The sequence below is a fragment of the Hydra viridissima genome, unplaced genomic scaffold (assembly GCF_058129835.1).
Source record: "Hydra viridissima isolate aposymbiotic clone 2 unplaced genomic scaffold, HvirCarnegie_v1 scaffold_15, whole genome shotgun sequence".
Taxonomy (NCBI): Eukaryota; Metazoa; Cnidaria; class Hydrozoa; order Anthoathecata; family Hydridae; genus Hydra; species Hydra viridissima.
Window position 1 is genome coordinate 4,394,323 of NW_028324314.1, and position 19,192 is coordinate 4,413,514.

The following is a 19,192-nucleotide window of genomic DNA, read 5'->3' on the forward strand; positions in this document are numbered from 1 at the left end:
TAAAGGCTTTCGAACTGCAACACGCCCTCTTAACCCAGCTTTTAGCAAATGTCGTCGACTGCAAGATGAGGAAACATTTGTCCCAGTCGCAGCCTGAATGTCTTGGGCTAGTTTTTCCGATTTCGCAGAGACACATTTTAAAAATACTTTATGTCATGTTTTGTAAGCTTTGGAGGTCTTCCACTTCGAATTTTATCCTCAAGAGATCCCGTGTTTTTAAATTTTTTTTTATAATTTCTCTAATGGCTGTCCTTGAATATTTTGTTTTTTTAGACAATTTGTCGTTGAGAATAACCTTCTTCATGAAGCACGATAATTTTTTACGTTCCATTAGTGGAATTTTACCCATTTTATTACTTAAATAACAATAAAAATAATAATACAAAAGAAAAAAAAAAAAAAAATACAGTATCTATGAAATATCTTTGTAAACTGTACTATCATCTAATATGAAGCCTTCACAGCAATCAATAAACAAAAATGCAAGAGCAAACTAAAAACAAAACGAGCTGATATGAATTGGGTTTAGATCAGCATACAATAAAAATAAACACGTTAGATATCTAAATACAAAAATCTATGTAGAATTTTGATAAATATTACTTTTGTTTGTTAAAATAGTGTTTAGTATTGTTTGAAGTTAGAGATTACTTTATATAAAAAAATAATCGGAAGCTATTATTCAAAATCTGTTAAAAAAACACGAGTTTTAATAAGTGGGCTAAAACTTATTCACAGTACTGTATTTTGGTAACTAGATTAGTATAAAATCGAAAAAATAGGCATTGAAAATTGAGAAAATAAAGAAGAATTTTATTAATAAAGAAACTTATTCAACCATCTAAATAACGACATTTTTTAAAAAAGTAAACATAGTTACAGAGTGCATCATCATAATCTATTAAGTCCAAAAGAAAGATAAAATGACAAGGAAGCAGTCCCTCCATTAAGTAGTGGTCTTTTCCAAGAATATCTTTAAGTGACTTTTCAGAAATATGATCAACTATGGGAAGAATAAAGGAAAAAAAATGTTTTTTCAAATAAATTCTCACACATATCTTCACTGTGCTAATAATTTTACCGACATAATTAACTAAATTCTTTTTAGTAGTAAGTCTGACTAAAATGTAACCACTAGAAATCAATTTGTCTTAGTTTTGAAACAAGGTCTCATTTGTGAGACCACTGGTGCCATCCTTTTCACTATCTGTTAAGTCACAACTTAAGAAAATTGCATCAACTTGCATGAACCTGAAGTATTAATCTCAGATGGTGCTAATTCAATTCGAAATGCATTTTCTAATGTTTTCGGCAAAAAGGATATGGTGATGTGTTGGGCGCATATGCCTCGGTATGATTCAGCGGACGTGAATGTCAGATGATTCAAGTTGTATATGGTTTTTTGTTAATCACAACAAGTTTTCTGAAGTGTTTCCTTACTGGATTTAATTACGAAGGATTCGTGTGCTTTTGGAACAGGTAGTCTTTTTCCACGAGGTTCTAGACCTTGATAAAATGTTTACAAACTACAAAAGCAGTTTTTTTTTAACAGTGAGATTTTCGTCAACTGGAGAAACAAAATTATCAGTTAATAACATTTTCTGGTGATTTTCTTTAAATGATTGACACTGCGAAAGGTAGATGGCTTTTTCCCATTCAGAATTTGATCTCGAAAGCTGCAGCATATGTGTGGCGCGCAGCATTTGTTTTAAATTTTGCAACCGAAATACCAGTTGTATGCTTTTTTAACAGATTGTAATTTGCTATCAAAAGATTAGGAATGTCAAAACTTTAGCTTCCTTAGGTGATGTCTTAGTGTGTACACAGAACTAATTATTTCTCAAGATGGAAGGCGCGCATCATAAATTTACTAATAAGCTAAATATAATTAAACAATAAAAAACGAAAAAATGAGAAAAGATTACGGTTATCTCCCATCGAATGGACGTATGTTGCTTTTGAAGCCTATTGTTAATGTTTCAAAATTGTGATCAATGTATTAGATGTTATTAGCTGATTCTCCGTCAGGTAAGCAAATAAGTGTGGATCAGTATTATTTGTTTCCATAACGAAGTCACAGAGTTAAATGTGGAATCGTTAGCTGTGGTAATTATTATTTATTGTAGTTTATTATTGCAAAGATTACTTATGTAAAATTGAACTTTTCTGTTAAGCGCAATAAAATGACGAATAAACTAAAACTGCTTTATAAAACTTTTCCTGTTTTAATTATGAAAAATGAAAAAAGAAGTCAGTTACTTCTTTTTCTTTTTCAAAGAAGCGAACCAATCACAGGTTTGTTTTGTGAGGAGGGAGAACTAAAATAAAAACGAGGATAGATAAAAACCATATATAACATGATTCACCAACTCTTCACATAAACAAGTGATGAAGCGCAAGAAGAAAAGGTAAATACAACTGGGAAAAACGTAAACACGGAGACTAGGGTACTTACTTTTGAGGTAATTTTTGAATTTCAATAAAATACCCCTTGAAATGTGGGACATTCGTGATAAAAATAACTTTGGAAAAAAATTAGCCTGATCGGACCACTCTTGTGCCTCCCCCAGAGCCCATTTAATTAAAAAAATGGTCAAAAAAACGCCAAAAACGACTATGTTCGACAGGCTAGGGGGAGGTAATAAAAAAAAAACTTTTAAATGATTTTTTTTATAATACAGGTATTGATTTATATTTTTAAACAAAAAGGGTAGTTAAGGCAGAATATGAATATTTTTGCTGTTTTATTGTGTTAAACAGTGTTAAAAATCGCAAAAAAAATGAATTATTTTGCCGCGAATTATAAGAAAGATGAAATACTTTGTTTTACACTTTAATTTTGTTTTTGATCAGTTATTTTCTTTTCTCTATTATATTTGTGAGACCAAAACAATTTTACTCGTTTAGATTATAATAAAATAAATACTTATTACGCAATCAAATTTTATTCGTATTATTGCCGAAATTTATGAATTTGCAGTTTTTTTCTTGAATTTACACGTTAACTAATTGTTTTTCTTTCTTTTTCTTTTTTTGAACATACAGTAAAATTTATTGAAGTATATATATTATTCACATCAATAAATACATTTTTTATATTGTTAAGGTATGCAACTTCCAATAGGAATGGAAATATTGAAAAACTTTTACTACATCAAATCTGCACTGGAAAAAAATGTGAAAATGTCATCAATACTATATTGCATGCCTAATACAATAAAATAGAATAAATGTAAAAAAGACAAATGCAAGTGCATATTATCTTTGATTAAAGCTCCTTGGAATAAAGCTGGATTTCCAATAGTTTCTGACAAAACCCTTAGAAAGCATCTAAGTAGTTTAAAAAAAGAATACTACAGTTAAAAAAAGCATGAAAAGAGAGGATCAACTTCAGATTTAAAAAAACAAAATTATTTTATACAGAAGACAAAGAAAGTGTTCTGGATTGGTACACCAAATCTTAGACGTACCACTTAATTTTTGCAAAAAGTATATTAAAAGAATAACGACAAGAAAGGATTAGATAAAGACAAAGCCGAAGATTTGAAGTTTTTTAGATGATCAAGAAAGCGATAGAAAGTTTATTCTCGGAACCGAGGATAAGAAATATAGTCAAATGTCTAGAGAGAGTATTAGAAAGAAAAAAAACAAAAGAAAGCACAACACTCTAGGAGTTACAGAAAATTCAGATCAGGAACCAATTTTAGATGAGAGCGATACAGAAATGTTGAATGATATAGACTTTGAACCTGGAGATTAGACAAGGAGAAAAGAAAAAGAAAAACCAATTACGTGCACAATTCCTAAAGATATTTACAGTGGCAGTGTTGCTCTTGCAGCATCAATCAATGATATATATCCTGCAGTTCTCCAGAAAGTTGTCACTTCTGTTGTTCATAAATCTTGTGTGAATGTAAGTAAACTTCATTGCAGCATTTCAGCAGCCTCATCACATATAAAAAACTTAATAATAAGTAAACAAGCCAGAAATGACATAAAAGCTGCTTTAAAAGCCTCCAAATATCCACCTATCATTCATTTCGATGGTAAAACCTTATTTGAATTAAAAAAAGGCAAGCAATTTAAAAATGACAGATTAGCAGTTCTTTTAAATGTTAATGGAGAGGTTTATCTTCTCGGAGTACCTTCCCTAGCATCATCCTCAAGGGAAGATCAGTATCAAGGCTTGATGAATCTCCTTAAAGAATATGAAACCGAAAGAAACATTCGAGGCTTATGCTTTAATGAAACTTCCAGTAATACTCTAACTAAAAAGGTTCCCTGTTTAGAATAGTAAACAATCTAGATATCTATCAATTATTTCTTGCTTGTAGACACCACATATCAGAGCTAATGATTGATCACTTTTGTAATGTTGTGACACAAAGAAAGACATCTAGACCAGATAATGTTTTATTTAAAAAACTGAAAGACATATTTGAAAGTCCTGATTTTCATTATGATACGAATGATGTTAGGCGATTTCATTGGGATAAGACAAAAGGAACTGTTATCAAATGAGCTGCAGTTGAGTCACTTAATTTTCGCAAAAAGTATATTAAAAGTAAAAATACATTTAGAGCCAATAGAAAAGAACTAACTGAGCTGGTTGTTGCTTATTTGTCTTTTGAACGTGTAAATATTAGAAAATCAGGAGCTGTCCACCATGCAAGGTTCCTTGGAAAAGCCATTTATTATCTAAAATTGCAATTGCTTTTTAATCAGATTAAATTTGTTCAAGAAAATAAACTACTTTTAGAAGAAATGAATATCATGGCAGAATTCATATCATGTTTTTATGCAAAATGGTATTTGCAATCTGACAAATCTATCAAAGCACCATATCTTGATATTTTATCAATACATAAAATGCATTTATACGAAGATGTTTGTGCCAAACCACAGGCGATTGAAGCAGTATTGAAATCATTTTACGAACATTCCTGGTATCTTCATTCTACAATTGTAACTCTCTCTTTGTTGGATAAAGATGTTTCTAATGAAGAAAAAAGTAAGGTTGCTTCTGCTATGCTTCAATATGACATGCCAAACTCTGATTATTTTAAAATGAACAACAAGTTGGTCATCGAAGTGGAAAACAAGATTAGGATTGAAAAGAGAGTTTATAATAATCCCCCAAATTTATCATTACTAGTTGATCAATTCTCCTACTTGATTTTTGATAGAATTGGGTTGGATAAACAAAGGATTAGAGACTAACTTACCCTCCCACCTCAGTATTGGTTCACACAATTAAGTTTTAGAATCTTCAAAGATTTTGCTAAATCTCTAGTTGTAAATGATCCTGCTGAAAGAGCAGTAGGAATGATGCAACAGTTTTTGCACAGATACAATAAAGAAGAGGAAATTTAAAACAGACAACTAACTGTTGATAAAGCTAGATTTGCTACAAAAAGGCCAGGAAAAAAGTCTTCAAGTTTGTCTAAAAAGAGGTTGATTGACTCACTTTCTACAATGGCAAAAATGATTGAAAAATGAAAATAATTTATACAACAAACTTTAACATTATTTTAAATAACTATTAGTTAATCAAAGATAAATCGTCATTCATGAAATTTTTTTATTTGTAATATTTAATAATACTTAAAATTCGCGGCAAAATAATTCATTTTTTTGCGATTTTTAACACTGTTTAACACAATAAAACAGCAAAAGTATTCATATTCTGCCTTAACTACCCTTTTTGTTTAAAAATATAAATCAATACCTGTATTATAAAAAAAATCAGTTAAAAGTTTTTATATTATTACCTCCCCCTAGCCTGTCGAACATAGTCGTTTTTGGCGTTTTTTTGACCATTATTTTAATTAAATGGGGTCTGGGGGAGGCACAAGAGTGGTCCGATCAGGCTAATTTTTTTCCAAAGTTATTTTTATCACAAATGTCCCACATTTCAAGGAGTATTTTATTGAAATTCAAAAATTACCTCAAAAGCAAGTACCCTAAAGGAGACGCATAGACGATAAAGCGTTAGAAGGAAAGTTAAATAAAATTTCGAAAAGACGTAAACACCGTTAAGGATAAACGATAAAGCGTAAGAAAAACTAAATACAACTGGGAAAAGACATAAACGCGAAGACCTGCCGCATAAATAAAAGATGAAAAGATATCGCAACTGGAAAACAAGCAAAAACTATAGAAAGCTTAAAAAATAGAGATTAGGGAATTAGAGAGAGGGATTAGAGCGACTGATGAGTTCGGTCGTCTCTTTAAAAGAAGAGTTTTAAAAGGAGAAGGAAGACGTGATTTTAAAGAGAAAATTTTAAAGAAGTTTTAAGAAGAATTTAAAAAGAGAGTGAGAGAATTTGGTGATAAGAAGAGTACTCTGATGAACAAGCAGTTGAATAAAAGAAGACAAGAAGAATATTTTAATATTTATTGCTGGAGAATAACCAAAAGATTTCATTAACGAAGAAATATCTTTAATAAAGAGAAGATAAAAAATAAAGAGGATTTGATATAAACAGTGTTGAACACTGCAAGAAGCCTAAGGGAATATTATTTGTATTATATAAAAGTTATAAGAGTAAGAGTGCTAACCATTACACATTAATAGAACATTTCTTCAGTTTTACTATATTATAGAAAATACTGAGGATGGTCAATATAAGTTTAGCCCTTTTAGATTAAACCTTGTCCATTTCTAACCAAACTATCCCCAAACCTCGCCCTAACCCAACCAAGTACTCCTAAGACCACTAACCTCGATCCCAACCTCCATATACCTACTCCAAACAACTCTAAACCCAAACCTTCCCCTTCCCCTTCCCCTTACCTTCATTAACTAAGTAATAACAAACAAACATTAAATTAAATTAAAATTATAACTTGGGTTTGTTAAAAAGGAAAAGCCGCCCTCAGAGTTTTTTCACGTTTCATGTGCATTTGGTAAAATGTATATAACTTTCAGAAACTAATTTTTTTTGTTTCTAGCAATACAAAAGTTCTTTCATAAAAGCATCTAAAGTCATTTTCTTATCAAAGTCTCTCACCCACCGCATTACTGTATTGAGCTTGCATAAAATCTGTATAAAGTCATCCATGCTTATTAAATTTTGTTTATCACCATATCGCGAAAATATCGCGTTGGTTGAGGCTACCTCAATATGAAAGTCAAGCTTCTTAAGAGAGATTTCCAGCTCTGATATGCTTATCATTTTATCTTTGTTTAGATCGGATTCTTCAAAACATTTTTTCCACTTCATAATATTAAACCAAAGTTTTTTAAACTCGTAATAACTAAGTCTGCCGTCTCTATTAGAATCTGCTGACGCAAGAATACAACGACTTGTTTCCAGACTGAACTTTTTGGCGTTTGCTTTCTTATAAAATATCATGGATAACACATTTTGCAGCTCGAAAGAATCTATCATTTCGTCTGCTCCAGCAACCTTATAAAAAAATGGCCCAAAATTATCATGGAATATACCTTCCTTATCCTTCAAAGTGTTGATCAATGGGTATTCGTGAGTTGTCACAAGATTGTTGCACAATTTATTGGTGTCATTTTTCGCTTCAAGTGATTTGTCTTCTACAGCAAATGTGTCCTCAAACCTGATTTTGTACACGCCTTGTTGCGGTAAATTTACTTCATAACATAATTCTTCATTTATCATTTTATTACTTTTGTTCTGTAAGGACATAAAGCTTTAAAATACCTTTAGATTAACGTCAGTTTACTGACTTGAAGACCAATGTGACGCAGTAAATCAAATCATTAGAACAAATTCCATTGTGATAAAAGTCTTTTCCATAAGTATTTACACGAATTTAAAATTTGAAAATAGATTAATTGAATACTTTTTTCAAATTTGGATGTGTCTTGTCTCCAACAACAATACGCTAGGATTACTGTTGGAGACAAGAAAAGATCTGCAAGAAGTTAATTATTCACAAAAATCAGTAGCATTTAATGTACACAAAACGATAATTTCTCAAAGTTTAAATGACATTTGTACTTTTTATGAAAATATATGTTTTGATGTCATAAGAAAACCTGATGTGTCAATATTTTTTTCATTGATATATTTTTGTTTGGTGGTCCTAGTATATTCAAAAATGAACATTTGTTTTCATGTGACAAAAAAAAAAAAATTACAAATGTAACGAATAAAGTATAAACTTCAATAAGTCATTTGAAATAAATCAATTTTATAAGGATTGCCAACAAATCTTTTCATTGTGTTGCAGCATACGTCTTAAGAAATTATCGATTGAAATTTCATGTTTTTCTAACAACCATCATTTCATATTATTTCATATCAAGTTAACTAAATGGAGAAATTATGATGTTTTAAAGTTCATTCTGTTTCCAGTTTTTTGACAACATGATCAAGAATTAATGCATTGTTTTTATTTTTGTTTCATTTGGATTATTATATCTGTAGGATCTTAAACCGAGACTTTAAGAATCCTTTTTGATGTAAAAATAATTTGTTCTTTTAATGGAAATTAAGTTTTTCATTGATCTTGGCTCTCTTTAATCCAAGATAGAGAGCAGATTTTTAAGGCTAATCTTCAATTTATCTTATTATAATAATGAAAGATGATTTTTCATTTGTAGTTTTGTTTTTAAAAAATGATTTTTATTAATTTTTTTTTAATAATTTTAAAAAAACAAACAAAAATTTGCCAGCTATAAAAGCCATTACGATGGACACTATAAGCAACGGCCGCATTTACCAAATGCACATGAAACGTGAAAAAACAAAGTGAAACCTGTGATTGGTTCGCTTCTTTAAAAAAGAAAAATAAAAATTGACTCCTTTTTTCATTTTTCATAATTAAAACAGGAGAAGTTTTATTAAGCTTTTATCAAATTTATAAAGTGTGTTGCCGGGTTAAAATTCTTTTTTTGAGGTTCTTATTTTCAATGAGGAAGAAGGAAGAGCAGAGTGATATGCTGTAAATTTAAAACTTATATTTAGAAAGATAATTATGATAATTATAATAATTAACTCCAAAATGGCGGCGAACAAATTATAAACATTAGCACTAAACTCCTTTAAAATAAATTTTACAAATGTTGCATTGGTTACTTAAAGCTAATCAATACAACAATATGCATACAATTTTTCAAATAAGGTAAAGATTTATAACAAAGTTAAAAATACTTTAGAATAGGACAAGGGTAAATGGGAAATTCCATTCCAGCATTCTTTTTTTTAAATACTAGTCTACAAAAATTGTCAGATTGGTAAACTTAGTTGTCTCTGATAAACTTTTTACCAGGCGTTTAGTAAGTCAATGTCTTGCAGCAACATTTTTATTTTGTGTTTTTAGTTGAGCAATTAAAGACATTATATGTAATACTCTTAAAATGGCAGATTGCGTGCAGATAGGTAGTATGAATGGACTAAAGTTAAACAAATTAGATATAAATTAACAAAACAATTATCATATTAAAAGTTTTGTAATGCAATGATGATGATGATTTATATACTTTAAATTATTAAGATTATCTCTCTCTTTAGATAATCTTAATAATTTAAAGTATATAAACATTTGATAAGTTTAAATACGATTGATGCAAACCTACAATTTCGGACTAAAAAAGAAAAGAGAACTAGAAAGTTTAGACTCATTTTCTTTAATTTTATTTTTACATAGTGTTTTATGAAACTCGTTCGTGTAGATGAAGTTTTATTATAAAGTAAAAGGTTTATTGTACGAAATTTATACAATAAAATTTATAGAGTGACGGAGTAGCACACTGCCCCTCTGGCTCACAAGAATTACAAAGCCGGTCAATTACAAAGCCTTACAACGCCAAATGTAATTTAAAGCTGGATTTTAATGTGAGAAATTCAGAGTGCAATCCGAGAGGTTTTAAAGTGAAACTCAAAAGGTTAGGATTGTAATAAACAATATTTTTGTATCTTATTCTAAAAAACATCACGCTTATTTACAAAAACACGCACTTACCTACTTTAAATTGTAACTATTATATTGTTGTCATTTTATTTTGTAGTATTTTATTATTTTGAAAATACCATATCCAGTACATCAATCGTATTTAAACTTATCAAATATTTATATACTTTAAATTATCAAGATTATCTCAAGAGAGAGATAATATTAATCATTTAAAGTATATAAATAAACGATGCAAGAACAGAAAAAAAAGCGTTAAGTTTTTTATAAACTTTTATCAAAGAAAACCTGAACAGGAAGAATTTAATTATAGTTTTATTTTTAATGTTAAATGAGAGACTTTCATTTAGAAAAAAATCTGTTGACCTTTTGTGATGATATGTTTACAAACAGTGAAAGTTAATGCCTTCGTAATGCTCAAAAATGTAACTCTAGAAAATTCTTTAAAGTTAAAAAGAGTTGTTCAAGCGAAAAGAGATTTTTACACATATTGAAGATTAAGTTAATCCATGTTGAATTTTACTTAAAAAATTTTGAATGCAAAGTTAAAAAGTTGAAATGTAGAACTTTCGACATGTTTTTTAAAAGTATGGGAATGAAAATTGGTTTCGATTTGTAAAAAAATTGTATTTGATATACCGTGGTGTGACGTAAGAAAGTCCTAGTTTTCGATATCTCAATTTATAAGAGCGAATTAATACTAATAAATAATGAATTCGAATTCTTGCTTTTTGATAATATTGTAGAATAATAAATAAATTTTCAGCTTTACCCTATTTTAGGAGTGAATACATTCAAAAAAGTCTTAATTTAAGCTGTAATATAGTTCGAGGTGATGACAAAAAGAAAGTACTATAATTTTGTTCGGAATAAAAGAAAGTCCTAATAAATAAAAAAGAAAGTCTTAATGTTTATTATTACACATTTCTTGAATATTAAAATGACTAATACACTAGACATTTTTCTGACAGAGATTTATTAATTTTACACAATAATATAAAATTAAAAATTCCTTTCCATTATTCTACATATAACTTTACTTAGTTTTAGACATTTTAGCTGCTTTTTCTTGTTTTTCTTTCAAATTTTCTAGCCGAATTCGCTTTCATTCCTGTTTCTCAAACTCCTTTTCAGCTTTTTTTCTCTTTCTTCCTTGCTTTTTCTCAATTCTCTGTCTTTCTAATTCTTCTTTAGCTCTATTTTTCTCCTTTAAACTAGCAATATATTCGTAAGATGTAATGACTGATGAAACTCTTGTTTTTGTACTTTTTTACTCTTAAATTCTTCTGGACTAACAAATATTGACTCGAAAACATTGTCATTTGCTTGCAAAGGTCCTTGAACTGGCGCTAAAGCTGTCGCATAAATTTCAATGGTTGATTCTGGTTGCATTAAGTTCTCATTACTTACTGGAATTTCCTCTAATGGGGTTTCTAGAACCATGTTCTTTTCTCGAGTTGTGGGATCAACACCCTTTATTTTGTCCATTTTCTTCTGCCAGTAATAAAATAACGCTTCTTGTTCTATTGCACCTGTCCAATACATAAGATTACGATGGGCTCTAAAAGATTTTAATTGCTCATGTGTCATATCAGTTTCTAAATCATTTTTGACCTTATCAATTGTACTTAAAAGTTCAGCTATAACCGGAGTTTATAGTTTAGGATCCCTTTGAATTTCATTTTCTTGTACACTTAACGGGACTTTTGTAAGATCCAAATTTTCTAGCAAAAAAGGACACAAACCGCAGCATTTAAATCCATTTGGTATTAAAGTAGGATTTTCCTGTGTTTTTGCAATTGCAGTTTGGAGCAGGGGTGCAAATGTCCTTTTTGGTAGACCAACTCCAAGGTTTTGCATTCTTCATTCTGTGACCATGTCGGTCCAAATATCTTTTGCAACATGAAAGTAAACTCGGTCCAATGGTTGTGCAAAATGGGTGCAATTAGGTAGCAAACAAATGATTACAATACCATTTTCTCTGCAAAGTTGACCCAAATCTAAGGTCAAATGTGATTTGTGGCCATCTAAAAAAAGAATTATTGGCAATAGGACACTATTTTTCCTTAAAAATTCAACGAAAGGTCTAGATATATAATCGTAAAATGTTTGGGACATCTGGTAACCTTTGGCTAATTTACCCATAACCCAATCTTTAGGAAAGTCAGCTGCAATTTTATGGTGGAATTCGCCATTCATATGGATACAAAACCAAAGGTGGTGCAAATAAATTGCTTGCATTTACTTTTATCATAACTGAGAAACTTTCTTTATCACTATTTGCAGTGATGTTATACAATCATTTACTTTCTTGTCCAATTGCATTTTTAATAGATGGTCACAAATCAAAAGATGACTCATCAAGGTTCCAAATTCGATTAGGATCATCAAACACAGACAATAAATCATTTTTATCCATATACTCTGTTATTTTTTGGAACCACGTTTTAATATCTTGTTTGGAAACAAGTATTCTTTGTTTTGCAAGTGTCTGAGCCTTTCGAATTGAAAGTGTTGAATGTCTCTTGAAAAAATTGCTTGCCCAACGAGTGCCAATTACTTTTTGGTCAAGATTCATTTTATGTGCTAAAATAGATACACCCTTAAGAAGAAGTTTCCATATCAATTTGCCAATTTTTAATTTTAACCTCTAAGTTTTTATCAAAAATTGTTGGACGCCCTATTTGACTCTTTGCTCGACCTTGTGTTCGTTGAACAAGGGTTGTCTTAGGTGTTTTATAAAATTTAGATGCTGCATATATTGTCATAGTCTTCTTTTTTATTTTATCCAAAGCGGAAAAAAGAAAGTCACATCGACTTTTTCGTAAAAATATTAGTTATTAGGTGTAAATCGATCGTTTTTACATGAAAATTCTAAACTTACCACGTTCATGAGCCAGTATTGATCAAAATAGTTTTTTAACAACAAAATTTTTACTATAAAAAAACCTAAATCTTCACCATACAATTTTTGATGCAATTTTCAAAATGTGTGTTGCCGGTTAAAGTTCTTTTTTTAAGGTTCGTATTTTCAATGAGGAAGAAGGAAGAGCAGAGTGATATGCTGTAGATTTAAAACTTATGTTTAAAAAGATAGTTAAGATAGTTATAATAGTTAACTCCAAAATGGCGGCATACAAATTATAAACATTAGCACTAAACTCCTTTAAAGAAAATTTTACAAATGTTGAGAAATATATAAATGTTGCATTGGTTACTTAAAGCTAATCAATACAACAGTATGCATATAATCTTTCAAATAAGGTAAAGATTTATAACAAAGTTAAAAATACTTTAGAATAGGACAAGGGTAAATGGGAAATTCCATTCCAGCATTCTTTTTTTTAAATACTAGTCTACAAAAATTGTCAGATTGGTAAACTTAGTTGTCTCTGATAAACTTTTTACCAGGCGTTTAGTAAGTCAATGTCTTGCAGCAACATTTTTATTTTGTGTTTTTAGTTGAGCAATTAAAGACATTATATGTAATACTCTTAAAATGGCAGATTGCGTGCAGATAGGTAGTATGAATGGACTGAAGGTAAACAAATTAGATATAAGCTAACAAAATAATGATCATATTGAAAGTTTTGAAATGCGATGATGATGATGATGATGATGATGATGATGATGATGATGATGATGATGATGATGATGATAATGATGATGATGATGATGATGATGATGATGATGAGGATGATGAGGATGATGATGAGGATGATGATGATGATAATGATGATGATGATAATGAACTTACTTCATGCATTTGCTAGATCACTGGTGCAATTGATTCCGTAAGCGATATTGTCATCTCGATGAACGGAAACGAGTATTTTGACATAGTGATACGCTCAACAGAAAATGAATACAAAACTGTGCGAGTAATGGAAAAGGATTTGAATTTGAATTGGCTACAACAAAAGTTCCAAAACCAGATATTTTCACTAAAGATGTTTAAGAAACGTTTTGAAATCGCAAGTTTCGCGGAATTTTATTATGTCTCTTTCAATTCTGGCGACATTAATCCAGCTCACTACTTTACAAGATCTTCATTTTGCATAATGCATATTGGTGATGACATCAGCTCTGCTTTAACAGTTGAAGAAAGTCTGTTATTGCCAATTATCCAAAACCAATTTACTGTCTGTGGTAGAATTCAATGGATTGACGAGACTCCTCGCTACGGGAAAGGATTTACTGCAACAAAAGTTGTCCGTAATTGCATCCTCCATGATTTATACGTTGAAAATGCAAGTATTGAGACGGAGGTTTGGGGAAATAGTTATGAAAACCAATACCCAATTTCAAGTTTGGAAGAGGGTTGCAGCTATAGATTGGAGTTCATGAAGATCAGTAGAACAAATACTTTTAATGGAAGAATATTGACGAGCACTCCTAAGACCAAAGTCTTTCGTCTCAAATAAGAACAGAACTTTGTTTTATTTTAAAAATATCTTTTATAAGATGTATTAAAAGTCATTTATTTCAAATGCAGCTTATTTTGAACATTTGCAATTTCGAACAAAATTTTTTGCCCCTTAGTTATGTTCCTTATTTCTTAGTTATGTTCCTTATTTCTTAGTTATGTTCCTTATTTCTTAGTTATGTTCCTTATTTCTTAGTTATGTTCCTTATTTCTTAGTTATGTTCCTTATTTCTTAGTTATGTTCCTTATTTCTTAGTTATGTTCCTTATTTCTTAGTTATGTTCCTTATTTCTTAGTTATGTTCCTTATTTCTTAGTTATGTTCCTTATTTCTTAGTTATGTTCCTTATTTCTTAGTTATGTTCCTTATTTCCAACCCCGTTATATCAAACATTTTGCTATTTCGAACATTTTTTCCGGTCCCAAGATAAAAATTCGTTTAATTCAAAATTTTGAGGGAAAATGATAAATAAAGTTACATAATCCGATAAACATAGTTACTTGTATTTTATAAAACTTTTAATACTTTAAAGGAATATGAATATTTTAGAGAACTTAGAATATCTAAATCAGACATGAGAACAACGTTTAAATGTCATGTTGCGTGTTTTTATTGTATAAAGCATTTGTTTGGTTAAACAAGAGCAAGGCTTTAGAAGCGGAATAAAAGCGTAAACACGCTCACAAAACTCTGCAAGAAAAAACTCAAGTACTTTAAGATATTGAGAAAGGGTTGTCGAACAAAAGGGTTGCAGCAAATAATAGTGTACCAAAGAAAAACCATGTTAACATGGTTCATAAATAATGATAAAATCTTTTCATCACTTTAAGAAGGACCAAATTTATAGTTTTAAAGGTTTGTGATGCTGCTCATTGGGCGAAGCTGTTTTTAAATGGTTTTTGAATATCCGCCATCAAACATTCCTTTATCAGGTATCATCAAACAAGAAGGCATGCTTATATTCTAAAGATCTTAAGCCAAACAATTTTAGTACTTCAAAAAGTTGGTTAGGCAGTTGAAAAAAACAAAGAATCATCACTTTTAAAACAAAATCTTGGGAATCAAGTTCTGAACTGGTAATTGATTGGAAAAAAAATGTCACAAACAACTTTATTGTCTAAATATGGTATTAGGGACGTTTATTACGGTGGCGAGTTTAAAATTTTCTACAAATGTATGACAAACAAAACATACAAATTCGGACATTTCTAACATATAAATTCGGACATTTTAAACATGCAAATTCGGACATTTCAAACATGCAAATTCGGACATTTCAAACATGCAAATTTGGACATTTCAAACATGCAAATTCGGACATTTCAACATGCAAATTTGGACATTTCAAACATAACTAATTGGATAACACAGGTCTACAAAAAAAAAACTTTTTTCTGTTGCATGAGATATTTAAACTGATTTTTATGTATTTTTAAACGCTGAATCCAAATATAAGGTCCGTTTTTGTTGGTAAGCTCTAGTTTTTTTGCAATAACCAATTTATTTATTTTTTAAAAACTATGTTTTTTATAGGTATTTTTATTCAATAGGTATAAAAAAAAGTAATCATATCATTGTTTTTATTAGATCAAATATATAATATGATGGCTTCTTCAAATCGACATAAGTGCAAGCATAATCCTAACTCATTCTGTTATATCTGTGGTTGCTATACACTTGTTTGACAAAGACGAAACATTACTAATTTTGTTAAACTGGCAAATAAATTATATTTTGATATTAAACTTGGCGACCAAGAAAAAAAGTGGGCTCCACATACTGTGTGCCGTATTTGTGAAGAAAGTCTTCGAGATTGGACAAAAGGAAAAAGAAAGAATTTACCTTTTGGAGTTCCCATGGTTTGGAGGGAACCACAAAACCACATTGACGACTGCTATTTTTGTCTTGTTAATACTACTGGTATTGGCAAAATAAAGAGGCAAAAAATAGCTTATCCTAACATTCCTTCTGCTATTAGACCAATGCAACATTCTAAAGAGATTCCATTTCCAATTTTTAAAGTTTTATTTTTGTCAGAAGACGAGGAAAGTATGTCTGCTACAGAAACAGAAGAATTTTTACCAGATTTGGAAGACTTCTCATCTAATGCTAAACAATTCAGTTTGCCTCAGTGTTTTAGTCAGATAGAAATGAATGACTTAGTTTGTGATTTAGGACTTTCTAAGCAAGCAGCAGAAGTATTAGCATCACGTTTAAAGGAAAAAAACCTACTTGATAGTTTTGCAAAAGTTCCTTACTTTAGAACAAGAGATGAAAACTTTGTTAACTTTTTTCAGAAGTCAATTTATTTGTTTACTGTCATGATATATCAGGTCTCCTATTACAGTTAGGTATTTCTGTATATAATCCAATAGAATGGAGACTTTTTATCAATAGCTCAAAGCGAAGCCTCAAATGCGTCCTATTGCACAATGGAAATATTTTTGGTTCTGTACCAATTGGTCATTTTGTTCATTTGCGAGAAACTTACGATGACATTAAAATGGTGCTTAACTTGATTAAATATCGCGAACATAACTGGATTATTTGTTTAGATCTAAAGATGGTTAACTTTCTACTTGGTCAGCAGAAGGGTTTTACAAAGTTTCCATGTTATCTCTGTATGTGGGATAGTCGAGCAAGAAATCAACACTAGATACAAATAGAATGGCCCATTCGCAAGACTCTCGCAGTGGGCATGCAAAATATTGTGAATGAACCCATTGTTAGTCAAAATAAAATAAATAAAATAGTTTTTCCACCACTCCATCTTAAACTTGGATTCATGAAACAATTTGTTAAAGCACTGAAAACTGATAGTGATTGCTTTCAGTATATAGTTTCATCATTACCAGGTTTGTCAATAGAGAAAAAAAAGCAGGAGTTTTTATGGGCCACAAATTCGCTATCTTATAAAAGATAAAAAATTCATTAAAACAATGAATATCAAAGAGAAAATAGCTTGGATGTCGTTTGTGGTTGTTGTAGAAAAACTTCTTGGTAAAAAAGCAGAAAACTATGCAGATTTAGTTGATGAAATGTTGAAAGCCTTTTGTGATCTTGGATACAAAATGAGCATAAAACTTCATTATATAAATAGTCATCTTGACCAGTTTCCTGAAAGTCTTGGAGATATGAGTGAAGAGCAAGGAGAGCGATTCCATCAAGATCTTAAGACAATTGAAGATCGTTACCAAGGACGATGGGACACACATATGATGGCAGACTACTGTTGGGACATCAAGCGAGAAGACTCAGGAAAAGTTTATAAAAGAAAGAGCAACAAGCAAAAGTTTCTTCCTGATTAAATAGTTTTAATTAAACAATGTAATCTGCAATCTTTTTTAAAACTAAAGTAAAACATGATTTTGTTATTAATCAATAAAAAGTTGATAATTTTGCTAGGACTTTATTTATAGGACGATATTTATAAAATGTTTATTTTAAACAGTTCACTTTTTTTTTCATCTGCTTTCTGCTTTTGCTTTAGTTTGGTAAACAACTTTTATTGTAAAAAATATATCATAGCACTTCCAAATGAGTTTCAAATCTTTATTTTAGAATTATTTCTGTTTTGCAAAATAAAAAAATGTTTATTGCAAAAAATCTGTAGCTTTCCATAAAAATCTGATGCCAGATTTGAATGCAGCGTATCAAAGTTATGTAAGAACAAGTGTCAAATTTAATGCAATAAATTTTTTGTAGACCTGTGTAATTAAATCAAAAAGGTGTTCTGATGGAAAGTTAAAGGAAACTGGAACTGGAATGTCAGCAGCAAATGCTCTAGGGAATAAGATATGAACCTTTGTCATTAGAAAGCTGCTACCGTGGCGATATCAATATCAAAAAAATAATTGGATGGATGTGGTATAATTTGAGGAGTGGGTGCCAGAATTAAATCGAAAATTTGCATCTGATTTAAGAAGTGTGGCACTTGTAATTGGTAATTGCACACAATCTCTCGTATCGAGAATTTAAAATCAATACAGTTTCTTTTTTTCTTTTTTTTAAATCTCAAGATATCACATTGACAACAGAGTATACGGACAAAAACTTTATAAAATCACCGAAAGAAAAATATCATAAAAATATGATTTGCAAGATTATCAGAATTTTTAAAAACAGCGAAGTTGGAATGCAAACATTGGTGCGCGCTTGGAATGCAGTATCCATAAAAACGATTGTAAATTGTTTTCGTAAATTAGTAATCTTGAATGCAATTCAAAAACCACTTATTGCTGACAATAATTATCTATTTAAAGATTTGCGGAATAAGAAAGATGATTTTTAAAACGTTAAACCAGATTTTACACCAGAGAATATCAAAGCAGCTTCATTAACTAATTCTGATGCTGATGTTTCCACAGCGGAACCACCACTTAAAAACTCTGAAATTTAAGCGAGATTTTTTGGCAGCGAATACATTAGCGACAAAGATGAAAAATTTATCAATGCTTGCGATACTTGAAATAAAAACCATTGGAATGTCCGGGGAAAATTTAACTACTGGTTTCTTTAGAGCTGTCTCAAAATTTTTATTTGTTTACTATAAATGTCGAGGAGGCTCAGGTAGAATGTTAATAGACTGAAAGAAGAGAAGATAAAGATTTACTCAGACATCTTTAGTGGTTTCTGAGGGAACGAATCTACTGGATTTTGGTTGCCGAATATAACCGGACAGTTTTTTTCTAAATATGACTTTTTTTTCAACAACAACAAAAAAAAAAAAAAAAAAAGCATGAAAGACCGGTTTTTTATCTGTTTTTTTTTTTTTCGTTTTGTTGGAAAACTATTTTCTTTTAAATTTAAATATAAATTTTAGTCAGTACACGAGACTTATAAAATGTTAAATATTGATGAGATTAGATCATT

General features: G+C 30.1%; 2 protein-coding genes and 2 pseudogenes across 5 annotated transcripts; 2 read left to right on the forward strand and 2 right to left on the reverse strand.

Annotated features, from left to right (window-relative positions):
• Positions 1-3,204: 3,204 nt before the first annotated feature.
• LOC149878274 (uncharacterized) lies at positions 3,205-4,294 on the forward strand (annotated as a pseudogene).
• Positions 4,295-6,950: 2,656 nt separating this feature from the next.
• LOC149878275 (calpain small subunit 1-like) lies at positions 6,951-7,637 on the reverse strand. Its single transcript, XM_090072519.1, has one exon. The coding sequence runs from the start codon at positions 7,635-7,637 to the stop codon at positions 6,951-6,953; it is 687 nt and encodes a 228-aa protein (XP_089928645.1).
• A 2,143-nt stretch (positions 7,638-9,780) lies between these two features.
• LOC149878276 (uncharacterized) lies at positions 9,781-14,433 on the forward strand. 4 transcript variants are annotated; one of them, XM_090072936.1, is made up of 4 exons: positions 9,800-9,868; positions 10,245-10,319; positions 13,357-13,435; positions 13,668-14,433. In XM_090072936.1, exons 3-4 carry the CDS (start codon positions 13,394-13,396, stop codon positions 14,316-14,318), a joined length of 693 nt encoding a protein of 230 aa, XP_089929062.1. In that variant the 5' UTR covers positions 9,800-9,868; positions 10,245-10,319; positions 13,357-13,393; the 3' UTR covers positions 14,319-14,433. The 4 variants fall into 4 exon arrangements, with proteins under 4 accessions (XP_089929063.1, XP_089929062.1, XP_089929064.1 ...); XM_090072937.1 differs by lacking the exon at positions 10,245-10,319 and having other exon boundaries at positions 9,781-9,868; XM_090072938.1 differs by lacking the exons at positions 9,800-9,868; positions 10,245-10,319 and adding an exon at positions 10,468-10,544.
• LOC149878277 (uncharacterized) lies at positions 10,869-11,754 on the reverse strand (annotated as a pseudogene).
• Positions 14,434-19,192: the final 4,759 nt, after the last annotated feature.

Coding starts and splice junctions, on each gene's coding strand:
- LOC149878275 (XM_090072519.1), bottom strand. CDS start 7,637: ATGATAAATGAAGAATTATGTTATGAAGTAAATTTACCGCAACAAGGC.
- LOC149878276 (XM_090072937.1), top strand. CDS start 13,394: ATGGCAGATTGCGTGCAGATAGGTAGTATGAATGGACTGAAG. Junction 13,436..13,667: donor GTAGTATGAATGGACTGAAG/GTAAACAAATTA, acceptor TGCATTTGCTAG/ATCACTGGTGCAATTGATTC.